General features: G+C 39.0%; 1 protein-coding gene across 1 annotated transcript in view; it reads left to right on the top strand.

Annotated features, from left to right (window-relative positions):
• The first annotated feature begins 1,243 nt into the window (after positions 1 to 1,243).
• The window catches only part of CADPS2 (calcium dependent secretion activator 2), a 667,593-nt gene continuing 642,213 nt past the window's right edge, over positions 1,244 to 26,623 (top strand). The window contains exon 1 of the mRNA XM_081795061.1: positions 1,244 to 1,824. Within this exon, the coding sequence (XP_081651187.1) occupies positions 1,591 to 1,824 (234 nt within the window). The 5' untranslated portion in view covers positions 1,244 to 1,590. The remainder of the gene's footprint in view (positions 1,825 to 26,623) is intronic.

Raw genomic sequence — 26,623 nt, 5'->3', positions numbered from 1 at the left:
GCCTGAGTACTTTGTGAACTTGACTATGATATGCCTTGTTGGTCGGTTTTTGTTGACTCTAATGGGAGTCCTCTGTGCTTCCTGGATTTTGATGTCTGTGTCTTTCCCCAGGTTAGGAAAGTTTTCTACTATGATTTGTTCACATAACCCTTCTACCCCTTTTTCTCTCTCTTCATTTTCTGGGACCCCTATGATTCTGGCATTGTTCCTTTTTAATAGTCACTGATTTCTTTAATTTTTAAATTGTGTTCCTTTGCCTTAGTCTCCCTCTTTGTTCCTGCTTCATTGTTCTCCATAAGTTTGTCCTCTCTATGGCTGATTTGCAGCTCTGCCTCATCCATCCTTATCGCTGTGGCATCTATTCAAGATTGCAGCTCAGTTATAGCATTTTTTATTTCATCCTGATTAACTTTTGTCTCTGCAGAAAGGGATTCTAATCTGTTTTCAACCCCAGCTAGTATTCTTGTCATCCTGATTCTAAATTCTGGTTCAGACATCTTGCTTGTATCTGTGTTGATTAAGTCCCTGGCTGTCATTTCTTACTGTTATTTCTTTTGGGATGAATTCCTTCATTTTGTGATTTTTGAAGGAAGAAAAGGAATTAAGGTAAAGAAAAAATTAAAATTAAAAATTAAAAACAACACAAAAAATCAAATAAAGGATTCTAGATCCTAAGTGTGTTCTGGTGTGGTTATTGAAAGAACCATGATGGATTAGAGAAAAAAGGGAAAACTAAGAAAAGAAAAAATAAAAAAGGAAAATGTTTGAAAATTAAAAAAAAATACAATGAGATAGAATAAAATTAAATGATGGAATTAAAAAAAATAGAATTTGAAAAATTTAGAAAAAAATTAAAAAATTCAGTAGAAAAAAATTAAAGAAAAATATTTTTAATAGAAATGGAAAATAAAAATAATTTTTTTTCTTTTTCTGTATTCAAGAATAAGAAAAGAAAAAGAATTGAATAGATAGACTAGCAAACAGACTGAAGTATGATTGAAATTACATTGGTTTCCCCTAGAAGTCGAACTATGAAGCATTTCATAGTCTGTATACTAAGCAGGCGGAGAGACTTGTATTGTTCCTGAAGAGGGAGGTTGGCTCAGTTGGGCGGGGACTTAGTGTAAGGACTCTGTTCTCCACTAGATGGCGCTGCTTAGTTCACTGGGTCGATTGTCGTGGCGCTTGTAGGTGTGTTTGCACATGCGCCAGAGGGGTGAAAATGGCATCGCCTGACTACCCAGTTTCGGAACTCTGTTCTCCCCGACCAGGCAATTGCACAGCCTTCCTCTGTCTCTGGCTTCAGTCCACTCCTCGCTTTTACACTGTCTGTGACCAAGCGGTCAGGTTGCCAGGCGGCACCTCCCGCCTGAGTTTTATCTCAGCTGCGGCTGTGTTTCCCGGCCCCTCGCTTCTCAGGGACTGTGGCTTTGACCCGCTTATACCCTCTGGGGGAGGGTCTGACCGAGCAATGGTCGGTGCCGGCTGCTCCCAGGAACGTTTGCGGGACCATGCTGCTGCCAACGCCCAGCGACTGCGGCTGGGTGCCAGCCCGCCCCAGAAAAAGTTCACGCGATCATTTCAGGGGTTATGGAAAATCACAACACATCTGGCACCAGGCTTCACCCTGAACGACCTTGTTCCAGCGCAGCGAATGTGGTTGTTCTCTGGCGTCTGCTGGCACCCTTGTCTGGGGGGGGGGGGTCCACACAGCCTCTACCAGATGTCCTCCCAGCAGGGGAACCGCCTCTCCCCTGTGGCCTGCAGACCCACAGACTTCACTCTGCTCTTGGAGATTCACCCTTCCCACCAGCGCACCTCCAGGTATTGAACTGCAGAGTTTCAGGCTCTGTGCTCCCCCTGTTTATAGAGTCTTAATGGAATTTAAACTGTCTCCTTTCTCCTTTATCCCTTTTTTGTTCAGTTCCTTGAGTACTCTTTCTTTTCTCTCCAGCTGCTTTGGGCGGGAGTGGGGATGCTTTCCATACTCTGCCCCCACCCCCGCCCCGTCTCCATCCTCTCTCTGCAAACAAAAACAGCTGCCTGCCCTCTGCAGCTTCTCTCTCCCCCAGTTCACCTCTCTGCGCCATGTACCTGCTGAGTTCTGTGGTTCAGGTTGTGCAGATTGTTGTGTTAATCCTCAAATCAGCTTACTAGATGTGCAGGATGGTTTAGTGTTGATCTGGCTGTATTTCAGGGATGAGAGACGCAAAAAAACTTCCATGCTGTTCCACCATCTTGACTTAACAAATGTGTTAAGTCAAGACTGTTTTCAATCATATTTGTTTCAAATTTCTGTTTAGGTGAAATTGTCTCAGACATTAAATTGGCTAAAATATCAAATGCCTGTTTAGAATGGGACTTTGCAAAAGCAGTGTCTATTTGCTGTGCCTTTTAAATCAGTTGAACTCCGTGCCATATATTAAAGTTGGCTGAGGTTCAATTTTTTTCATATTAATAGTGGAAGAGCTTAAATATTTTAATTTAATTGCACTAGAGTGAGGCTTCTAAAAAGAGTCAAGATCTGAATCCCTGATTTTCCCTAACAGTGAAAATTGAAGAGTCAGGACAAACCATGGGACCAGGAGTCTGTACATTAGTTGGTATCTTTTTAACCATGAAGGATTTAAGACTAACCAATGGTGCAAAAATCCCTTATCTACTTTCATGTTTGCTATCCTTTATATGTATTCTTTTTAAAAAATATTTTTTAATGTTTATTTATTCTTGACAGTGTGTGTGTGTGTGTGTGTGTGTGTGTGTGTGTGAGCAGGAGAGGGTCAGAGAGAGGGAGACACGGAATCTAAAGTAGGCTCCAGGCTCTGAGCTTTCAGCACAGAGCCAGATGTGGGGCTCAAACTCACTAACCTTGATATCATAATCTGAGCCAAAGTCAGACACTCAACTGACTTAGCCACACAGGCAACCCCCTTACATATTCTTAAATGTGGTTCACCCCAATTCATGTGGGCCTTTATTTTCAAGTAAGCATATGGGGGAGACAAACTTCACAGAGAACCTAAGAATGAACCATCTCACTTTAAATGCAGAACTCACAGATGAGCTTCCTTAATGTGGCAATCTGAACCAGAGCCCTTTCTTTTCTTATCTCAGCCAGCGCTGGGGTTGGTGGGGGTCTCAGGGCTATAAAGGATAAAATGCCACAGAAAACACTATGCTTCCGATTGTAAAGTTGAAAGTCAAAAGAGGTCATGTCTCATCTTCTTGCTGATTCAGAAGAAGACAGAAGATCCAAAAAAGCAGATGTTCCTAACAGTTCCTGGAGATGCAAGAGACCTGGACAGAAATATTGAAACCCACACTCCTGCTTCCCAAAGTATCTGAGTTAGTAGCCTTTTGCTCACCCAAAGGACACATCTATGGCAACCTCCCCCACTCTTGGCACATAACAGATGCTCTGTAAATCTTTTGGGAATTGATTAGAAAAAAATGGCCATAATAAAATGCTTGGATCCACAGGAAAAGAAGTCTTTTAAGCCTCATATAAAACCCATTGATGGGGAAATAATTTTTTTAACTTAACAAATTTGGTCATCTGTGTCCCTAGATTACATAAAACAGCCTTTTAGAAAGACTAATTGGGCTGATAAGCTAGAAGCTGATGCTGAGAAAGAACAGCTGATATAAAATCCAGACCTAGAAAAGTAGGGTCTCATTGGGTTCACAGTAAAACTGAAACAATTGAAATTTATCACTCTGGTTCCATCAGAGAACTTCATATTTTGTTCAGGACACTGTACTTAACAGGATGAAAAAAAATACTAACTTACATTAAAAGTTGTGACTTAACTATCTACATGGCTTAAATATAATAGTGAATAAATTCTAAGCCTTAATCATTATAAAATTTCCATTATGGGAAACAACTTATTTTCTGATAGAGCTACATAGATAAAACAATAGTCTTTTTCTTTTCTATATGAAATAAAGACTCCTGGTCTGAGAGCAGCTATATACTCATCATGTTCTCCCTGAAAGCCAGTAATTGCCACACTTCCTGTTACCGTTCTCCCAGTGGATTGAATGCCAGTCAATGTTCGCTACCGACTCCTGGGGGCTTCTGAGGCTTACATGCTGACTCTGTAATTAAAAGCCTGTGCCAGGAAGCAACTGTCAGCTCAAGCCTTCCCTCCTACTGGTGAATGTCTGTCAACTCAAGGATTTATTTTTTTAATATGAGAAAATGTCAGTTGCTGTCTGAAATAAAGTTTTTGATGATTCAAGCAAACATTGAATACCTGATGGTTAAATAAAAGAAATACAAAAAATACAGCATTGCTTTGAAAGCAACTCCTTTTACATTGTGAAAAGGATTTTACCCAAGAACTCATCATAGATCATAAATAAATGTTATATATTCCCCTTTTGTAAATTTTACACACACACACACACACGTGTGTGTGTGTGTGTTCTAGGGTTAGTGTTTTTTAATAAGAAGAACCTATAAAAACCTCAGGATCTCTTATCACTACATCTGTTCCTATGAACATAAAAACATCTATAGTAGGAAACACCATGAAGTTTAGTAGCAAAGATGATATTTATTCGTCATGAGCTTTAACACTTGATTGAACATTATGACTATCCCAATTTCATACCAAAATAACAGTGTAATATTTTTTAATTCAGAAAAAACTAGTTGACATATTATGAATACAGTTGACCCTTAAACAATGCAGGTGAAAAGAATAAGATTAAGTCACTCATGTCAAGCAGTGACCCATGTCAAGCAGTGATGTAAGCAGCCAAGTGTGTTGCAGCTAAGACCACTGAAATCAGCACAAGCTGATGACACCAGAATTGATAACCAGCAGAACCAGAGGAGGCCTGCAAAGGCCCAAGGCTGATTTTACTCCTTGAAAAAGAGAGGACTTTTACAGCAAGCTGCCAGACTTTCCAGATGCTGATCCTTTCACGTCTGACAACATCAAAAAGGCAACAGCTGCTTAAAGGCTCTGCCTGACTGATCTCTGAACAGAACAGAGCCTCCATTGCTTGAACATGATAAGCAACACGTGCAGAGGGCTGACCGTGACCGGATGGAGGCCTCATCTCAACTGCGCGCTCTCAGATTGATGTCACGTTTGGTTTGTTAACTTCTTACCCCTTGTTGTATCTGATTTGTTGTGTGACTTTGTATTGTGCTTTGCTTTGTGTGATGTGTATGAAGCCAAGTTAAATGCACAATGAAATATCATTGAGTTTGGAATCCTGGACCTGCTTTACAGTTATGTTAACCTTGCTTTATAATTGAATAAAGCTGACATTATGGAAAGACGCAACTCATGGGACGCCTAGGTGGCTCAGCCAGTTAAACATCTGACTCTTGATCTCAGCTCAAGTTTTGCTCTCAGGGTTATGGGCTCCACCCTGGGCATGAAGCCTACTTCAAAAAAGAAAAAAAGAAGGGGCGCCTGGGTGGCGCAGTCGGTTAAGCGTCCGACTTCAGCCAGGTCACGATCTCGCAGTCCGTGAGTTCGAGCCCCGCGTCAGGCTCTGGGCTGATGGCTCGGAGCCTGGAGCCTGTTTCCGATTCTGTGTCTCCCTCTCTCTCTGCCCCTCCCCCGTTCATGCTCTGTCTCTCTCTGTCCAAAAAAAAATAAATAAAAAACGTTGAAAAAAAAATTAAAAAAAAAAAGAAAAAAAAAAAAAAGAAAAAAAGAAGACGCATGCATCCACAACTTATGTGTGCACCTTCATAGTGACCTGATGATAGCAGGGATTAGGGGTACCAACCTCCTGTGCAGTTGAAAATCTGCATATAACTTTTGACTTCTCAAAAACTTAACCACTAATAGCCCACTGCTGACCAGAAGCCTTCCAACAACATAAAAAGTCAATTAACACTTATTTTGTATGGTTTATTTTGAGAGAGAGAGAGTGTATGTGCGTGTGCATGATTGGGGGAGGGGCAGAGAAAGAGGGAGAATATCAAGCAGGCTCCACCCCTAGCGTGGAGCCCTACACATGGCTCAGTCTCACAACTATGAGATCATGACCCGAGCCAAAATCAAGAGTCAGATGCTTAACCAACTGAGCCACCCAGGCACCCCCATATTTTGTATGTTACCTTGTTATATACTATAATCTTACAACAATGTAGAGAAAGAAGATATTATTAAGCAAGCTATAAGGAAGAGAAAATACATTTACAGTACTGTACTATATTTATGGGAAAAAATCTGCTTATAAGTGAATCTGCACAGTTCAAACTCGTGTTGTTCCAGGGTCAACTATATATGCCCATGGAGATATTTATTTTCCAAATTCACTCGTGTAAGTTTGAGCACACCTTATCTACATTTGTTTATAAGTGCCCAGACTATGACTTTGGTAGAAACAGTACAATGGTAATCGTTCATTTCTATCTTGCCCTCCCATCAACTATGGCTTCCGCCACATACATCCCATCCATTAGTTCTGGGATTCCCATGAATGACATGTGCTCTCAAACAGCTCTCATTCTATAAGACATCCCTGTCACCCCACCACAACTTTTCCCCTCCAAGTCTTCCCCAGAAAGGACAGTACGTCTCAAAATGCTGTGGCTCTGCCATTTCGTGTGTTCCTTCTTGAAAATGGGTCATCCTTCTCTTGTGCACATCCCTTCTCCCATAGAAGTTTCAGCAGGAGACTGACAGCACACTGTCCCCTCCATTTCCTCCTCGTTGCTTCCGTTCTACAGGAGCCATTCTGGCCCTGGAACCTCCTTCTTCTATCATCATAAACAAAGGCCTCATGCAAACCAATCCCTCATGAAGATCAATCCCTTTAGGCCTGTTTGAACCTTAAGTCACAAGGAAGGGTAGCCACTACACATTCCTTCTTTCAAATGGCTTTTATTGAGACCTTTCCAAATTTCCAACACATGATTTAAGAAAGCTATACAGGATGAAGGGTAATGACAGGATGTTACAAAAGAGAAGCACACTAAAGAAGGGGAGCATTAAGATCATTCCTCTTCCTAAACTAGATGAGTAGCAGTAGGTGTACATGTGTGATTATATTCAATACCTGCTTTTATGAAGTGCCTCTAGATCACTTTCATTATAAACCTTCACAGCAACAATTCCATCTTTATTTCATTGTTTTATGAATATACCTAGAGGCCTACTTGAGTAGTATACTTGATAAATCCAGTTAATAGCTGATAACTCTCTAAGATCACTCAATTGCTAAAGAAAGGGGCACATGCTAAGTTTTTATTTGCAGACACTGAAATAAATTACTACATTTTTATCTCATACAGCTAGAGGTAGAGATTGATAAAGATGCTAAGTCCCGTTACTAATCTTTTTCTTGTACCGTCAGTAAATATGTTTTTGAACTCCTGCCATATGTAAGAAACTGTTAGGTATTTAACAAATAAACAAATAAAAATAAATAAACAAATAAAATAAAGTCACTGGCCTGAAGATAACTTACCATCTAGTTTGGGAAGGAAACCATGTACGTACAAATCAATATAAGGCCTTACACTATATTCCAAGTTTGTAGATTTGTAAAGCTATGCACATTTAAAGTTTTTATTAAATATGTACATCATATTTATAAAAGAGCATAAGCTCCTGTTTAGTAACTATGCAGAGATAAATTTTATGTTCTTAATCTTTTTCCATAAAATCTCTATGTAGCTTAACAAAGCTGACTAGTTGAGACCTGGTTATTGATATATAAATTCATCTTTTTGAAATAATCGTGTGGTTTCTTTGAAATAGATTCTCATTTATTTGTTTGATAGGTGATAAATGCATTTGGTATGATATTCAAAAGGTAAAATCTATAAACAGTGAAAGGTAAATCTCAATCTCTTTCTTCTTCTCTAGTTATCAGTCCCCCTACCCCCAGCCAATACTTTTACCAGTTTCTTGTATATCTTTCTAGAGAAAAATTATGCCTTTACAAATTGTACATACGTGCTTTGCTTTTTTGATATAAATGGCAGCTTACTATGTATAATCTTTTGTTTTATTCACTAAGTAACATAATTTAGAGTTATGATATTCCCATATTAGTCCATGTAAAAGTGTATATACCATAATGCATTTAATCAGTACCCTATTAAAGAACATTTAGTTATTGTCCAACTTTTATGAGTACAAGCACTGTTTTAGTGAATATCTTTGTACATAGATCATTTCACACATGAAATAGAATTGCTGGATTAATGGTAGGTACATTTAAAATTTTGACAGATATAGTCAATTTCCTTCCAGCAATAAATTTCTTCAATGGCAAATCACTTATGAAAATAGCAAACCCATGGAGCAAGCTGAACATCTGTTTTCTTATGCAAGAACCAAGTGGTTTTTAAGCCTTACATTTTAAGGCTATATCTATAACCAGAGTGGTAAGGCCAAAATTATTCAAGAACTATTTCAAATGAAGCATTTGTCTTTAAAATTAGCTACAGTCCATCGAGTACAATTGTCAGGGGACAAATTTTAGGGACAAATTTTGGGGCGTTTATTTTTAACTAGCATTAGGTCATAAGCAGGGTATATTTGGAAATTTTCTGTCAGTGGTATCAATAAATATGGTCTAATAATTTTTCTGAACATTTCCCCAAAGTGTTTTATTCTTTTAAGTCAACAGGCAATATTTGACAAATACTTTAAGTATGTATTTTGAGTCAGGCACCATTGTAAATATATACTGAGTACAACAATGAATATTACATGGCCTCTGACTTCAATTAGAAAAGCCACATACAGGGAGAATAACATTTTAATTAAAAAGGCAGTGAAGTGTTACAGAAGTGTTAACAAGGACCAATGGATATACAAAGGAAAATATCAATTATAGCTAAGGGAGAAGAAGAGACTTCATAGAGGAGATAGCACGTGAATTGAGTTTAACAAGTGAGTTAATATTCAACACGTACATTGAAGATGGAGATGACATGAGGAAGCAGAGGCAAGGAGGATGAAAAACTTTGGTATAGTCCATGAAAAAAATTCAGAATAGTCAAAAAGATAGATGTAGATAGACATAAATATACACACTAAACACATATATACGTAGGTACACACATATATATTACATTACATATGGGATATATATAATACTTTAATATATTATATATAATATATATTTATATGTATATAAAACTATGGATTAGGGAGGGTAAAGGAAGGAGCAGAAAAGGGATGCAACTTGAGATAAGGTTGGAAGAGAAGTCAAAGACTAGATCCTGAAAGAACCTTGTATGATACATTAAGATATTTTGACTTTGAATCTCCTACGACTAAGCAGTGCACCACTTGGAACTGACAACACTAAATCCGTTACAGTTTCACATTCCATGAACAATTCAGCTCTAGGATGGCTGAGGATACAAGAAAAGCTCCCAGGCATGTCCCTCTGAATAAGTAATCTTATCCATTTACACCAAAATATACATCATTTTCTATGTGTGCCATGATAAAGAGAAAAGTAGAGACAAACTCCTGTAGGTAATAAGAAGCTCTTTAAGCTCCTAAATCACATGCAGTTTAGAAGATCACTAAGAATTGCATGAAAGATAAAGAAGGCTTAAAGGCCAAGTACTGAGTTGACAATTGATAATGAGAAGGTACAATTAATATCTCCCAGGAGATAAAAGGATGGCACCCACATTTTGCCTTCATTGACCAAGAGAATAATAATGTCTCTTGTTGAGTTTAAGAATAAAAGATAAGAAAGAGCTTTTGCAAGAAAGATGAGTTGAATGTTAGAATAGTCCTCACATGTCAAAAGCCAGAGGGACATATAAGATACATATGAGATGCCAGTAGAAATATCGAACATTGGGGCACCTGGGTGGCTCAGTGGTTGAGCCCCCAATTCATATTGGCTGAAGTCATGATCCCAGGGTCGTGGGATCAAGCCCGCGATTCCCCCTCTCTCTTCCTCTGCCACTCTACCCCACTTGCACTCTCTCACTCTTGAAGAAGAAGAAGAAGAAGAAGAAGAAGAAGAAGAAGAAGAAGAAGAAAAAGGGAGAAAGAAAGGAAGAAAGAGAGAAAGAAAGAGAGAAAGAAGAAAAGAAAGAAAAGAAAAAAGAAGAAAAGAAAAATCAAATTTTAACATTGGCTTAAAATGCTATGTGTACTTAAAGTCAAGTAATAGAAACTGTAGATACTACAATTACCTTGTGCCCTAGAAACTGCCCTAACTTTGTATAACAAATATGTGGAAAGTGGATTAAACAAGATCTAGATTTTTTTTTATTCCATGTAGCTTGTCCAGTCTGGAGTTGGATATTCCAGGACTTGATGCTTTAGTTCCAGGGTGTGATCAATGACCCAGACAGCCTAGGGGTTTTCACTGCACTATGCTTTCTGGTGATTTCCAGCCTCAAAGTCACCATAAGGTCATAAAATGGCAACTGTAGTTCTAGCCAAAATATCCACATTCCATGAAGGAAGAAGGAGACAAAGGAGAAGATAGAGGGCATGTGCCCATTGAGTTTAGTCATTCTGTTAAGATTTCCCAGAAACATTAAAACTTGCCTCCAGAATGAAGCTGGACCTTGTGGGAGTAACAGAAGGCTGGAAAGTCTGAAGAAAGAAGGTATCCCTACAGGAAGCAGCCTTTGTATGTACAGAAAGGCCACATGCAAAAAGTAAAGTTCCACACACACCCACCATGGGCCTTCCATTTGCATCCGACCAGCTAGTCATGAACTTGTTTTCTTTCTCAAAATGGACTGTGCCCAAACTCATTTCTAGATGCTGTGAGCATGAATAAGTGAATTGATCAAAATAATTACTGAAAATAGTTTCAAATATATTTGAGTCATAAAGTTTGCGTTAGTCGTTATCCTTATTTATTAATGCCTTCTTACATAGCTCAGCATACCATAAGAAAGTAGAAACATTATGTAACCAATATGTGTATTGAGTGTTTACGGGTACACATTTCAGTTGAAAGAAAGAAGAGAAAAGACCCAGGGCCTGGGCTCTTTTTGGATCACTACATGTCAGCATGTTAATCTCCACGGTTATGGTCATAGCCAAAATGTTCTACCTCCAAGGTTAGAAGTCCTTTCCAGCTGACAACTAATTTAAGTGTCTTGGTATAAGCTGGGAGAGATCTTTAAACACAGTAAGACTTGAACACATGACAACATAAGGAGTGTAATGAGATGAGAAACAAAACTAGAATATTCTACACTGTCTTGGTGTTGGGTAGGGGATTTTTAATTCTAGCAAAAGATACAGTCTTTTTTCCTTTGATCCCTTCCTTATTTTCATTCATTTATGGTGTTTGTTGGTTGGTAAACTTGCCTTGTAAGTCAGTTTTCTTGGTTTGTACTCTGGCATTCTCACTGCCAAATATGGGAAAACACCATTGTCTAACTATTGCATTTCTTTCCAAAAAACCATTTGATATTCCTTGTCTAAGCAATTGCCCATTAAATAAAAATCATTTATTGTCATTGTGATTATATAAACAGATCAACTTTTGACATTTCTGCTTTTAAAAACATCATTCCCACCAATCACCCTACTCCCTTCAGCAGTGTTCCTTTGGTGACTCCTATGTTTCCTTTTCAATTACCATCCTATTTTCTTTTTAAATTAATACTTAGTGGAAAATTTAAGTGCTACGAAAATGTTATGAAAATAATCCCACACAAAATCTTTAAGAATTTTATTTCCCATTAACTTCCATTGTAAAAGTTGTTTTCATTTCTTGTGAAAGGCAAATTTAATAGACCAAGACTCACAGTTTAGGAAGTGAAGGAATATTTGTGTGCATTCTCTCTGCTCAGCCACAGATTTCCCTGAGCTGTCCATATCTAGTGGATCACTGGGTGCTTCACACCCTATGGCTTTCTTTAGGTAATAATGACTATTACATTTTTCAAGTGATAAATACTCTTGACAGCTCAGGTAACTTTTCGGATTTTTTTTCCTACTTTTGCAGGCCTTATATCATCTTTTTTGGGTTTATCTGTTCTTCCTACTTTCTATTTTCTTCTCCTACCTCTGACATCCAGGAAATATAGAATGTCTTTTACTTTCATTCTCAAACTTTCAGGCCTTCACAAAAAGTAGAGAAAAATGTCTGAAGTTAATGAAAGGCAATTTTTCCTTCACCCACTGGAGAAATTGAAAATATGACCTTTCAAAAAGACATATAGAGAGACAGCTTAAAGTCTGATAAAATCTATGTCAAATTAAGTGATTCCCCCAGCCCATAATTTCTCTTCAGGTGGTTGATTTCCATCAGGATTACTCAGGACCCAGACTAGCTTGAGCAATTTACAAATACTCTCTGCCTTTTCCCAGCGTATTACCCCTTAGTTTTGGCCCCATTACTTCTCCTTGTCATTTTCCAGCTTTCACCCATTTGCAGACTAAATTACACATCAGACACCAGGAATCTTGAACACCAATTTCATGCACAGAAATTTGAAATGAAGAAGCTCATAGCAATGTCTCCTTTACCTGAAAAGAGCATCTTTATTTCTGTGCTAAGAAAATAGGTGTCCTTTTATGGGTTTAGATATCCCTAATAATTTAATCTGCACTTAGTCTCATTTTTAAATTATAAAATAGGGATAAATAATCCTTTTAGAGTAGTCATGAGATTGGAGAAAGGTCCTATTATATGATCAATAAAAGAGGTTGTAATAAGGATAATAATAACAGAAAGCAAATGATTACCTACCACTTTCCACAATGCAAAGGGCTTTCACATGCAGGTTTCATACCGTATATTTTTAAATTTGCCCTCATGGCAATCTCAAGAATTAGATAGCTAGTAGATATCACAGATGTGGAAATTTAGAGAATTAAAGTGACTTGATCAAAGTCACACACTTAGGAGGAATCAAAACCTTGACTAAACAAGGACATCTGATTCCTATCCCCAAACTTTCTATGCTTAAAACATAAAATAAAATAAAACAAATTTAACTAAGTCTATTTATCTTCCTTCATAAAATACTATTGTTCTGATCACTGAAAAATAGACTCTAAAAATTAGAAAAGTCTTATATCCCAGATTTTCACTCCATCCATAAATCGTTTTCACAATATAGCAGATTCTCTGGATTCTTCTTAAATACCAGTGTCAGGGAGCATCCTGCCTTGTATATGGCAGCCTGTTCCACTGTTAGTTTGAGTTATCCTATTTGTGTGTGTGTGTGTGTGTGTGTGTGTGTGTGTGTATGTGTGTGTGTGTGTGTGTGTAACCAATATTTTCTTCCCCTCAGCTTTAAAGCACCTATACCATTTGCCCTCTCTATGTTGGTTATGTTCTTCAGATGCATCTTTTATCCTAGCCCACCAGATAAGTACTGTATGATGGTTCTACATATATTTTAAAATAGGTTTCTCTTCTGTTCTGTTTTCTCTTAAGTAAACTTCCCCAAATCCTTATATGAGACATTTACCTGCTTCCTCTCTAGCCTCGGTATCTGTTTTTTGAACGTTTCCTAATTGCCAAAAGAGCATCCAGTTGAAATCCCAGCACTCTTCTCCATAAGACATTGGAGGAATCATTTGGACATTTAAAAAAAACCTCAACCACCCTTCCCTGCCCTCCATCAACGAATGAGAAAACCAAAGCATAGAGCGCTAAGTGACTCGTCTAAGGACACAAAAGTCATGGCACAGGACTCCTTGATATTATACAGTAATATTATTCTCTTAATATCATGATACCAATGATTCTCCCTTCTTAGACTTGCAAATATGAAAATCTTAAAAGTCACTGGAATGTTAAAACAGTCACTGAAAGAATGTTCTCAGTTGATTTTTCACTAAATTGGTCATTTGATGTACTTATTTCTTGGGGCCAACCCCTGAAAAATGTCAGGGCACCAGCAGAAGCAATCCTTGCACCCTCATGGAGAATCACCTCCAAGACCATTAGAGCTCTAATACCCTACGGGTCTATGTTATAGGTCAAATGATATCATGCATTCTACTTCCAGGGAAAATTACTTGCAAGAGTATAGTTTTAATCTCCATTGCTGAGCTCCTGAATGACTTAGATGTCTCTCAGCTACTAAAATTAGCCCATCTCTACTATTAAAAAAAAAAAGTATTATATACTTACACTGCATCTCTAAGGTCTTGGTACAAGGAAATATTAAATATACAAATATTTATTAACTGGTATAATTGAGGAATAGTTTGTTTTGATTACTCCATAAGCTTTCTGGCTAACTGAGCATCCCCTCTCCTTACATAGTAGAATTGCTGGGGCAATGCAAAGAGTTGCCATGGAAATTCTCTTTGATGTGTGTATAATTGCATGGTTTTTGTGAGGTTTATTTATTTATTTATTTATTTATTTATTTTGAAAGAGAGAGAGAGCACTTGCAAGCGTGCGTGCAGGCAGGGGAGGGGCAGAGAGAAAGGGAGAGAGAAAATCCCAAGCAGGCTCCGTGCTGACACTGCAGAGCCTGACATGGGGCCCAGACTCACAAACTGTGAGGTCATGACCTGAGCAGAAACCAGGAGGCCCACACATAACTGACCGAGCCAACCTAGCACCCCTGCATGGTTTTATTTTTAAACTATGTATTTTAAAACAGGTGGTTACCAGAGGGGAGGTGGGTGGGGAGACGGGTGAAACAGGTGAAGGGGATTAAGAGTACACTTATCATGATGAGCACTGAGTAATGTATGGATGGCATTGCTGAATCACCAGATTGTACACCTGAAACAAATATAACATTGTATGTTAACTACACTGGAAGTAAAGTTAAAAAAAATAAAAATGGTAATTCTGCAGACTAAAATGTGACAGCAAGATAACCAATAACAGGAATTGGTTTAAATTTAAAAAGTAGGAATTTAAGTAGGCACACAGGAAAAATAAATCCTCTAAATTTTACATAAGTAGAAAGCTTAAGGAATGAATACTACTACTACTAATAATAATATTTTAAAAATCAGAAAAACAAGAAGTCTAAAGTGTTTCTGAGAAATACCAGAGGCTTAAAAAGTATTTGTGAGGGTCACAATTAAAATGCTACAGTCTGGGGAACCCTCTTGCACTGTTGGTGGGAATGCAAACTGGTACAGCCACTCTGGAAAACAGTGTGGAGGTTCCTCAGAAAATTAAAAATAGACCTACCCTATGACCCAGCAGTAGCACTGCTAGGAATTTACCTAAGGGATACAGGAGTGCTGATGCATAGGGGCACTTGTACCCCAATGTTTATAGCAGCACTCTCAACAATAGCCAAATTATGGAAAGAGCCTAAATGTCCATCAACTGATGAATGGATAAAGAAATTGTGGTTTATATACACAATGGAGTACTACATGGCAATGAGAAAGAATGAAATATGGCCCTTTGTAGCAACATGGATGGAACTGGAGAGTGTGATGCTAAGCGAAATAAGCCATACAGAGAAAGACAGATACCATATGTGTTCACTCTTATGTGGATCCTGAGAAACTTAACAGAAACCCATGGGGGAGGGGAAGGAAAAAAAAAAAAAAGAGGTTAGAGTGGGAGAGAGCCAAAGCATAAGAGACTGTTAAAAACTGAGAACAAACTGAGGGTTGATGGGGGGTGGGAGGGAGGGGAGGGTAGGTGATGGGCATTGAAGACGGCATCTTTTGGGATGAGCACTGGGTGCTATATGGAAACCAATTTGACAATAAATTTCATATATTAAAAAAATAAATAAAATAAATAAATAAATAAATAAATAAATAAATAAAATAAAATGCTACAGTCTGTCCATTCATCCCTGCTTTATCCTCTTAGAAGCTATGAATACTATGCTTACACAAAGCTTACTTCTAAAAAATCTTTATTCCCAATGGATTAAGATCACTGAAATTTCTAAAAAACTTTTATTCTTTTTTTTATTATAACCATAATGCATATTCAACTTAGAGAAGTGGGAAATATAGGGAATATGTGGAAATATATCCACAAAAATTAATATTACTAACTCCATTACTCAAATGTGATCAGTGAAAATTTTGCCATTTATCCATTTAACCTTTATATATTCCCTGTGTAAATATTATAATATGTAAGTTTGAGGGGCGCCTGGGTGGCATCTGACTTTAGCTCAGGTCGTGATCTTGCGATTCATGGGTTAAAGCCCCGCCTCAGGCTCTGTGCTGACAGCTTAGAGCCTGGATCCTGCTTCAGATTCTGTCTCCCTCTCTCTTTGCCCCTCCCCCACTCTCACTCTATCTCACTTTCAAAACTAAACATTAAAAATTTTTAATAAAAATATGTAAATTTGAAATATTGGGGTCATATGATATATAATGGAATATAACTTTTTTTTCACCTATGAAAATACCATAAAGCCTATTCCGTATGTTTGAATACCCTTCAAAAATGATTTTACTCAACATAAAAATGTTGAGACATTGTTATGGATATATCAAAATGTGTTTAGTTCCCCTATGATGCATTAAGTTATTTCCATTTATTGTAATTAAATTTCTCTCTAGTAAACAATGTTGTGTATATATTAATACAAATGTATATAATATGTCCTATATACACATATACACATACATATGGGGGCATAAGGATATAGCTGTCTTGAAGTTGTTTGGTGCATATTACTAAAATGCCTTACAGAATTTCATGATTTATACTCCCATCAGACAAATATAGAATGCCTGTATATTTTTAACTCACTGTTTTAACTTGTGCCTATCATTATTTGTATTAAGACTGTTATGATGAGGTCAAGACTCTAGGGGAGGGCGTAGGAGGACGCGGGGCTCACAGCGAGTCCTGCCGATCACTTAGATTCCACCTACACCTGCCTAAAGAACCCAGAAAACCGCCAGAGGATTAGCAGAAGGGAGTCTCCGGAGTTAAGCGCAGACCAGAGGCCCACGGAAGAGGGTAGGAAGGGCGGCGAGGCGGTGCGCGCTCCACGGACTGGCGGGAGGGAGCCGGGGCGGAGGGGCGGCTCGCCGGCCAAGCGGAGCCCCCGAGTCTGGCTGGCAAAAGCGGAGGGGCCGGACGGACTGTGTTCCGACAGCAAGCGCGACTTAGCGTCTGGGAGGTCATAAGTTAACAGCTCTGCTCGGAAAGCGGGAAGGCTGGAGGACAAAGGGAGGGAGAGCTGCTGAGCCCCCGGACGGCAGAGCTCAGCTTGGCGGGGAACAAAGGCGCCAGCGCCATCTCCCCCGCCCATCCCCCAGCCAAAATCCCAAAGGGAACCAGTTCCTGCCAGGGAACTTGCTCGCTCCGCACAAACACCCAAGTCTGTGCTTCTGCGGAGCCAAACCTCCGGCAGCGGATCTGACTCCCTCCCGCTGCCACAGGGCTCCTCCTGAAGTGGATCACCTAAGGAGAAGCGAGCTAAGCCTGCCCCTCCACCCCCCGTGCACCTTGCCTACCCACCCCAGCTAATACGCCAGATCCCCAGCAACACAAGCCTGGCAGTGTGCAAGTAGCCCAGACGGGACACGCCACCCCACAGTGAATCCCGCCCCTAGGAGAGGGGAAGAGAAGGCACACACGAGTCTGACTGTGGCCCCAGCAGTGGGCTGGGGGCAGACATCGGGTCGGACTGCGGCCCCGCCCACTAACTCCAGTTATACACCACAGCACAGGGGAAGTGCACTGCAGGTCCTCACCAAGCCAGGGACTCTCCGAAATGACCAAACGGAAGAATTCCCCTCAGAAGAATCTCCAGGAAATAACAACAGCTAATGAACTGATCAAAAAGGATTTAAATAATATAACAGAAAGTGAATTTAGAATAATAGTCATAAAATTAATCGCTGGGCTTGAAAACAGTATACAGGACAGCAGAGAATCTCTTGCCACAAAGATCGAGGGACTAAGGAACAGTCACGAGGAGTTGAAAAACGCTTTAAACGAATTGCAAAACAAAATGGAATCCACGATGGCTCGGCTTGAAGAGGCAGAGGAGAGAATAGGTGAACTAGAAGATAAAGTTATGGAGAAAGAGGAAGCTGAAAGAAAGAGAGATAAAAAAATCCAGGAGTATGAGGGGAAAATTAGAGAACTAAGTGATACACTAAAAAGAAATAATATACGCATAATTGGTATCCCAGAGGAGGAAGAGAGAGGGAAGGGTGCTGAAGGGGTACTTGAACAAATTATAGCTGAGAACTTCCCTGAACTGGGGAAGGAAAAAGGCATTGAAATCCAAGAGGCACAGAGAACTCCCTTCAGACGTAACTTGAATCGATCTTCTGCACGACATATCATAGTGAAACTGGCAAAATACAAGGATAAAGAGAAAATTCTGAAGGCAGCAAGGGATAAACGTGCCCTCACATATAAAGGGAGACCTATAAGACTCGTGACTGATCTCTCCTTTGAAACTTGGCAGGCCAGAAAGGCTTGGCACGATATCTACAGTGTGCTAAACAGAAAAAATATGCAGCCGAGAATCCTTTATCCAGCAAGTCTGTCATTTAGAATAGAAGGAGAGATAAAGGTCTTCCCAAACAAACAAAAACTGAAGGAATTTGTCACCACGAAACCAGCCCTACAAGAGATCCTAAGGGGGATCCTGTGAGACAAAGTACCAGAGACATCACTACAAGCATAAAACATACAGACATCACAATGACTCTAAACCCATATCTTTCTATAATAACACTGAATGTAAATGGATTAAATGCGCCAACTAAAAGACATAGGGTATCAGAATGGATAAAAAAACAAGACCCATCTATTTGCTGTCTACAAGAGACTCATTTTAGATCTGAGGACACCTTTAGATTGAGAGTGAGGGGATGGAGAACTATTTATCATGCTCCTGGAAGCCAAAAGAAAGCTGGAGTAGCCATACTTATATCAGACAAACTAGACTTTAAATTAAAGGCTGTAACAAGAGATGAAGAAGGGCATTATATAATAATCACAGGGTCTATCCACCAGGAAGAGCTAACTATTATAAATGTCTATGCGCCAAATACCGGAGCCCCCAGATATATAAAACAATTACTCATAAACATAAGCAACCTTATTGATAAGAATGTGGTCATTGCAGGGGACTTTAATACCCCACTTACAGAAATGGATAGATCATCTAGACACACAGTCAATAAAGAAACAAGGGCCCTGAATGATACATTGGATCAGATGGACTTGACAGATATATTTAGAACTCTGCATCCCAAAGCAACAGAATATACTTTCTTCTCGAGTGCACATGGAACATTCTCCAAGATAGATCATATACTGGGTCACAAAACAGCCCTTCATAAGTTTACAAGAATTGAAATTATACCATGCATACTTTCAGACCACAATGCTATGAAGCTTGAAATCAACCACAGGAAAAAGTCTGGAAAACCTCCAAAAGCATGGAGGTTAAAGAACACCCTACTAACGAATGAGTGGGTCAACCAGGCAATTAGAGAAGAAATTAAAACATATATGGAAACAAACGAAAATGAAAATACAACAATCCAAACGCTTTGGGATGCAGCGAAGGCAGTCCTGAGAGGAAAATACATTGCAATCCAGGCCTATCTCAAGAAACAAGAAAAATCCCAAATACAAAATTTAACAGTACACCTAAAGGAAATAGAAGCAGAACAGCAAAGGCAGCCTAAACCCAGCAGAAGAAGAGAAATAATAAAGATCAGAGCAGAAATAAACAATATAGAATCTAAAATAACTGTAGAGCAGATCAACGAAACCAAGAGTTGGTTTTTTGAAAAAATAAACAAAATTGACAAACCTCTAGCCAGGCTTCTCAAAAAGAAAAGGGAGATGACCCAAATAGATAAAATCATGAATGAAAATGGAATGATTACAACCAATCCCTCAGAGATACAAACAATTATCAGGGAATACTATGAAAAATTATATGCCAGCAAATTGGACAACCTGGAAGAAATGGACAAATTTCTAAACACCCACACTCTTCCAAAACTCAATCAGGAGGAAATAGAAAGCTTGAACAGACCCATAACCAGCGAAGAAATTGAATCGGTTATCAAAAATCTCCCAACAAATAAGAGTCCAGGACCAGATGGCTTCCCAGGGGAGTTCTACCAGACATTTAAAGCAGAGATAATACCTATCCTTCTCAAGCTATTCCAAGAAATAGAAAGGGAAGGAAAACTTCCAGACTCATTCTATGAAGCCAGTATTACTTTGATTCCTAAACCAGACAGAGACCCAGTAAAAAAAGAGAACTACAGGCCAATATCCCTGATGAATATGGATGCAAAAATTCTTAATAAGATACTAGCAAATCGAATTCAACAGCATATAAAAAGAATTATTCACCATGATCAAGTGGGATTCATTCCTGGGCTGCAGGGCTGGTTCAACATTCGCAAATCGATCAACGTGATACATCACATTAACAAAAAAAAAGAGAAGAACCATATGATCCTGTCAATCGATGCAGAAAAGGCCTTTGACAAAATCCAGCACCCTTTCTTAATAAAAACCCTTGAGAAAGTCGGGATAGAAGGAACATACTTAAAGATCATAAAGGCCATTTATGAAAAGCCCACAGCTAACATCATCCTCAACGGGGAAAAACTGAGAGCTTTTTCCCTGAGATCAGGAACACGACAGGGATGCCCACTGTCACCGCTGCTGTTTAATATAGTGCTGGAAGTTCTAGCATCAGCAATCAGACAACAAAAGGAAATCAAAGGCATCAAAATTGGCAAAGATGAAGTCAAGCTTTCGCTTTTTGCAGATGACATGATATTATACATGGAAAATCCGATAGACTCCACCAAAAGTCTGCTAGAACTGATACATGAATTCAGCAAAGTTGCAGGATACAATATCAATGTGCAGAAATCAGTTGCATTCTTATACACTAACAATGAAGCAACAGAAAGACAAATGAAGAAACTGATCCCATTCACAATTGCACCAAGAAGCATAAAATACCTAGGAATAAATCTAACCAAAGATGTAAAAGATCTGTATGCTGAAAACTATAGAAAGCTTATGCAGGTAATTGAAGAAGATATAAAGAAATGGAAAGACATTCCCTGCTCATGGATTGGAAGAATAAATATTGTCAAAATGTCAATACTACCCAAAGCTATCTACACATTCAATGCAATCCCTATCAAAATTGCACCAGCATTCTTCTCGAAACTAGAACAAGCAATCCTAAAATTCATATGGAACCACAAAAGGCCCCGAATAGCCAAAGTAATTTTGAAGAAGAAGACCAAAGCAGGAGGCATCACAATCCCAGACTTTAGCCTCTACTACAAAGCTGTCATCATCAAGACAGCATGGTATTGGCATAAAAACAGACACATAGACCAATGGAATAGAATAGAAACCCCAGAACTAGACCCACAAACGTATGGCCAACTCATCTTTGACAAAGCAGGAAAGAACATCCAATGGAAAAAAGACAGTCTCTTTAACAAATGGTGCTGGGAGAACTGGACAGCAACATGCAGAAGGTTGAAACTAGACCACTTTCTCACACCATTCACAAAAATAAACTCAAAATGGATAAAGGACCTGAATGTGAGACAGGAAACCATCAAAACCTTAGAGGAGAAAGCAGGAAAAGACCTCTCTGACCTCAGCCGTAGCAATCTCTTACTCGGCACATCCCCAAAGGCAAGGGAATTAAAAGCAAAAGTGAATTACTGGGACCTTATGAAGATAAAAAGCTTCTGCACAGCAAAGGAAACAACCAACAAAACTAAAAGGCAACCAACGGAATGGGAAAAGATATTTGCAAATGACACATCGGACAAAGGGCTAGTATCCAAAATCTATAAAGAGCTCATCAAACTCCACACCCGAAAAACAAATAACCCAGTGAAGAAATGGGCAGAAAACATGAATAGACACTTCTCTAAAGAAGACATCCGGATGGCCAACACGCACATGAAAAGATGTTCAACGTCGCTCCTTATCAGGGAAATACAAATCAAAACCACACTCAGATACCACCTCACGCCAGTCAGAGTGGCCAAAATGAAGAAATCAGGAGACTATAGATGCTGGAGAGGATGTGGAGAAACAGGAACCCTCTTGCACTGTTGGTGGGAATGCAAATTGGTGCAGCCGCTCTGGAAAGCAGTGTGGAGGTTCCTCAGAAAATTAAAAATAGACCTACCCTATGACCCAGCAATAGCACTGCTAGGAATTTATCCAAGGGATACAGGAGTACTGATGCATAGGGGCACCTGTACCCCAATGTTTATAGCGGCACTCTCAACAATAGCCAAATTATGGAAAGAGCCTAAATGTCCATCAACTGATGAATGGATAAAGAAATTGTGGTTTATATACACAATGGAATACTACGTGGCAATGAGAAAAAATGAAATATGGCCTTTTGTAGCAACATGGATGGAACTGGAGAGTGTGATGCTAAGTGAAATAAGCCATACAGAGAAAGACAGATACCATATGGTTTCACTCTTATGTGGATCCTGAGAAACATAACAGAAACCCATGGGGGAGGGGAAGGAAAAAAAAAAAAAAAAAAAAAAGAGGTTAGAGTGGGAGAGAGCCAAAGCATTAGAGACTGTTAAAAACTGAGAACAAACTGAGGGTTGATGGGGGGTGGGAGGGAGGGCAGGGTGGGTGATGGGTATTGAGGAGGGCACCTTTTGGGATGAGCACTGGGTGTTGTATGGAAACCAATTTGGCAGTAAATTTCATATATTAAAAAATAAAAAAAATAAAAAATAAAAAATAAAAAAAAAAAAAAGACTGTTATGATAAGGAGGATAATGGTCCCCCAAAGATGTCCTTGTTCTAATCTCCCAAAGCTGTGAATATGTACCCTCACATGGCCAAAAGGACTCTGTAGATGTGATTAAATTAAGCTCTTGAGATCGGAAGATCATCCTGGATTATCCTAGCAGGCCCAATGTAATCAGAAGAATCCTTATAAGAAGCAGGTAGGAAGAGTCAGAGAAGGCAGTGTGATAGCAGAAGCAGAGAAGATATGCTGACTGAAGCAGGGGACAGAGAGAGAGAGAAATAAAGATGCCACACTGTTGGCCTTGAAGATGGAGGGAGGAGCCACAAGCCAAAAAATGCAGGTAGACTTTGAAAAGTTCTAAAGGCAAGGAAATAGATTCTTCCCTAGAACTCTTAGAAGAAATACAGGAATACAACCCTTTTGACCTCCAGAGCTGTAAGTCAATATATGTGTGTTGTTTTAAACCACTAAATTAGTGGTGATTTGTTACAACAGCAATAGAAACTAACACAGCTCTTTTCATCGATTGTGGATTCTGTTATCACAGGTCATCTTTTAGACTATAAATACATTGTCTTTTTTACTTCTACTTTCATGAACATAAAAAATGTTTGACAGTTCTCAGCAACCACCTGTTGTTACTACGCTAGTTAATAGAATTATGGGTCTTCCATCAAAAGAAGGAGATTTCATTACATACTCGAAGACATGGATACTCAGAGACCATTAGCTCTCCAAGGGAGTTTAGAGACTATAAAGTCCCACAAAAATTAAATCTTCTTATTCATGAAGAATACTTCAAGTTTATGAATAACTGGTTCACATCTAGGTGACAGTTTCATTTCACTTAATGTTAATTCAGATTCATAGTGAGAATCACAATAGCCTGCTACATAGGTATGAAAACAGAAAAGGATCATCAAAGAATCCCAACAATAGGATGAGTAGGAAAACCAGTCAGAATCCAGAAGAAAAGTCACACCAAATAACTGATCGGGGAAGGTAACAACCAGTACTTCCTAGGCTTTCCTCAGGAAATAGAAAGGACATCAAGTTTGTACCTCCTATAGTGTCCAGCCCCTATTTTGTAGTCACTATGTGTAGCACCCAGACACCTGGACCAATGTCTCTGCAGAGCAGATGTGGGAACCAATCAGTACCCTGCAACACTGTGCACTGACTTCCTTTAGGACCTTGTCAAAATGGGAGTGACACCCTACTTTGAATAGGCCCAATTTAATTGACTTTTTAAGTAAACAATGAGATGGAAGCTTCTGGACACCAAAGAATGGAATTCTGTTAAAGAGATTGTCAACCTCTACCTTTCAATACCTACTGTTGTTCGAAATAACATTCCACCCTGGACCAGTGAGTCTTCTGTTCTCAAATTTTTGAGCAGACACCAGAAACTGTTTAGTCCAAATTTTCTGAGAAGCAGATATCAAGAAAGGATTAAATGTGCAAGGATTGTAATATGGGAAATGCCCGTGTGAGTGAAGTAAAGAAGCTTGGAGAAGCCTGGGACAGACTAAGATGAAAGTCTGACTTCAAGTGAAGGAGAAAGCCCATGTTTCTCTAGTCAGACACAGACACTATGCTCTGGAGAAAGGAATATCTTTCTAACTCTCAACTCCTCTCCACTACTCAAAAGTTGTGCAGAGGTGCCTGGGTGGCTCAGTCAATTAACTGTCCAACTTCAGCTCAGGTCATGATCTCACCATTCCTGAGTTCAAGCCCTGCATCAGGCTCTGTGCTGACAGCTCAGAGCCTGGAGCCTGTTTCGGATTCTGTGTCTGGCTCCCTCTCTGACTCTCCCCTGCCAGCTCGCTCTCTCTCTCTCTCTCTCTCTCTCTCTCTCAAAAATAAATAAACACTAAAAAAATTTTTTAAATAAAAATAAAAACAAAAGTTGTGCAAATATGGACAAGTAAAACTTCTCCAAGACTTAGTTTCTTTGTCAATTGAATGGGGATACTAATAGTATTCCCCTGCTACAGCTGGGCTAGTAAATGAGTGTATATAATTCAAGCTCAGTGATTGGCATTAAACTTTTAATAAATCTGGCTATTGTAAATACAACTTGATTAGTTCACCTCTCTTCTAGATAAAAAGAAAATAGATTAAAAACAACATTTCTCTTTTAAGATGCTGCAAAGGGTAGTGAGCGCTATAAAGATAATTGAAAAGCATGGGCTATGCAACCCTAGAGACCAGAGTTCAAATTGTATTTCAGCCCCCTGAAACTTACTGAGACATTGCAAATTAATTAAAATAGCTGAGACTTTCCTCATTTGTAAAATAAGGGTAATAATAATATCTATAGTATATAGATATAGTTGTTTCAGGGATTAAATGAGATAATAAATGTATTCAAAACCCCTACGCAGTGCCTAGCACATAGTAAGAGCACAATACATTTTAGTTATAATCCACTATTGTTCTCTATTACATAGCATGATAATTTCATGGCTGATGAGTTAAGTAGAGTCATCAATTCCTGAAGCTAATAATTACAAATTATTCTCTTCAAGGTTTTCATCATCCTTTTAAAAATGTTTTAAGGGGCGCCTGGGTGGTGCAGTCGGTTAAGCGTCCGACTTCAGCCAGGTCACGATCTCGCGGTCCGCGAGTTCGAGCCCCGCGTCAGGCTCTGGGCTGATGGCTCGGAGCCTGGAGCCTGTTTCCAATTCTGTATCTCCCTCTCTCTCTGCCCCTCCCCCGTTCATGCTCTGTCTCTCTCTGTCCCAAAAAATAAAAAATTAAAAAAACGTTGAAAAAAAAATTATTAAAAAAAAATGTTTTAAAATCTCTTTTCATGTTGCCCTTCATGGTTCATGTATTCGGTGGTCACACTTGTCATCCTCACCAGAGTATGTGCCCATTTTAGGGGCTGTGCCTTCAATGTGCCTGTTACAGCGGCTTTGTTTCTTTCTTCCTAGATTTTGTTTCTAAGCTGCTTAGGTGCTTGGTAGCCAGAGATGCAAATTTCACTCAGTTGTATGCAAAATAAGAATAAATATATTATGAATGAGAGGCTAAGAGATTTTCCTTGTCCAGAGTGCTGAGCTTGAGTACCAAGGCTTCAGTGAAATACATTTTGTTCTCCAAAGGCCATTCTCACATCCTTCCTAACTCTGCAATATTTCCCTATAAAAACTGAGTCTCAGATATCATCTGATTTCACTCATTTGTGGAATTTGAGAAACTTAACAGATGAACATAGGGGAAGGGAAGGAAAAATAAGATAAAAACAGAGAGGGAGACAAATCATAAGAGACTCTTAAATACAGAGGACAAACTGAGGGTTAATGGTGGGGGGGCTTAAATGGGTGATGGGCATTAAGGAGGGCACTTTTTGGGATGAGTACTGGGTTAAGAGATAAATCACCCAGCTCTATTCCTGAAGTCAAGACTACACTGTATGCTAACTTGAGAATAAAAAAATAAAATAAATTAAAAAAAAAAAAACCACTGAGTCTCCAGTGGGTTGCAGTTGCTGACTATAGTCCTGTGCCCATAAAAAAAAATGCCAGTAATGGTTGGTAATTGAATGAAATGGAAATAAGTTGAAATAAGTTGAACCTTAGCAACATTACGACCAATCTTCTTTCAGTATAAAAGTGTTATAGACTAGTCTATAAATGTTCACATTATTTTATTTCTACCAACCACATCGCATGTCTGGTCATGTGTCCTTAGGAACTTTGATTTTCTTTTATACCAATGAAAAAATGAAAACTTTGCTAATCCTGTTGCAATCCTCTCTGAGGATCCATTCCTGTGTCTGATTAGACAAGTGTTGGTATATGAGCCTACCTTTAGGCATGGCAAACATTCAATATCCCTCTGCTTATTTGGTTTTAAAAAGGTTTGTGAAGTGTACATCTGGGTATTCTCAGCACTTCATTTTCCTTCTTTTCCAAGTGGCATTTAATACTAAACAAAAGCTGATCAGATGTTGGG

Source organism: Panthera onca, chromosome A2 (assembly GCF_046562875.1).
Source record: "Panthera onca isolate mPanOnc1 chromosome A2, mPanOnc1 haplotype 2, whole genome shotgun sequence".
NCBI lineage: Eukaryota > Metazoa > Chordata > Mammalia > Carnivora > Felidae > Panthera > Panthera onca.
Note: the sequence above shows the minus strand (reverse complement) of the source record. Positions and strands in the feature narration are given on the sequence as shown.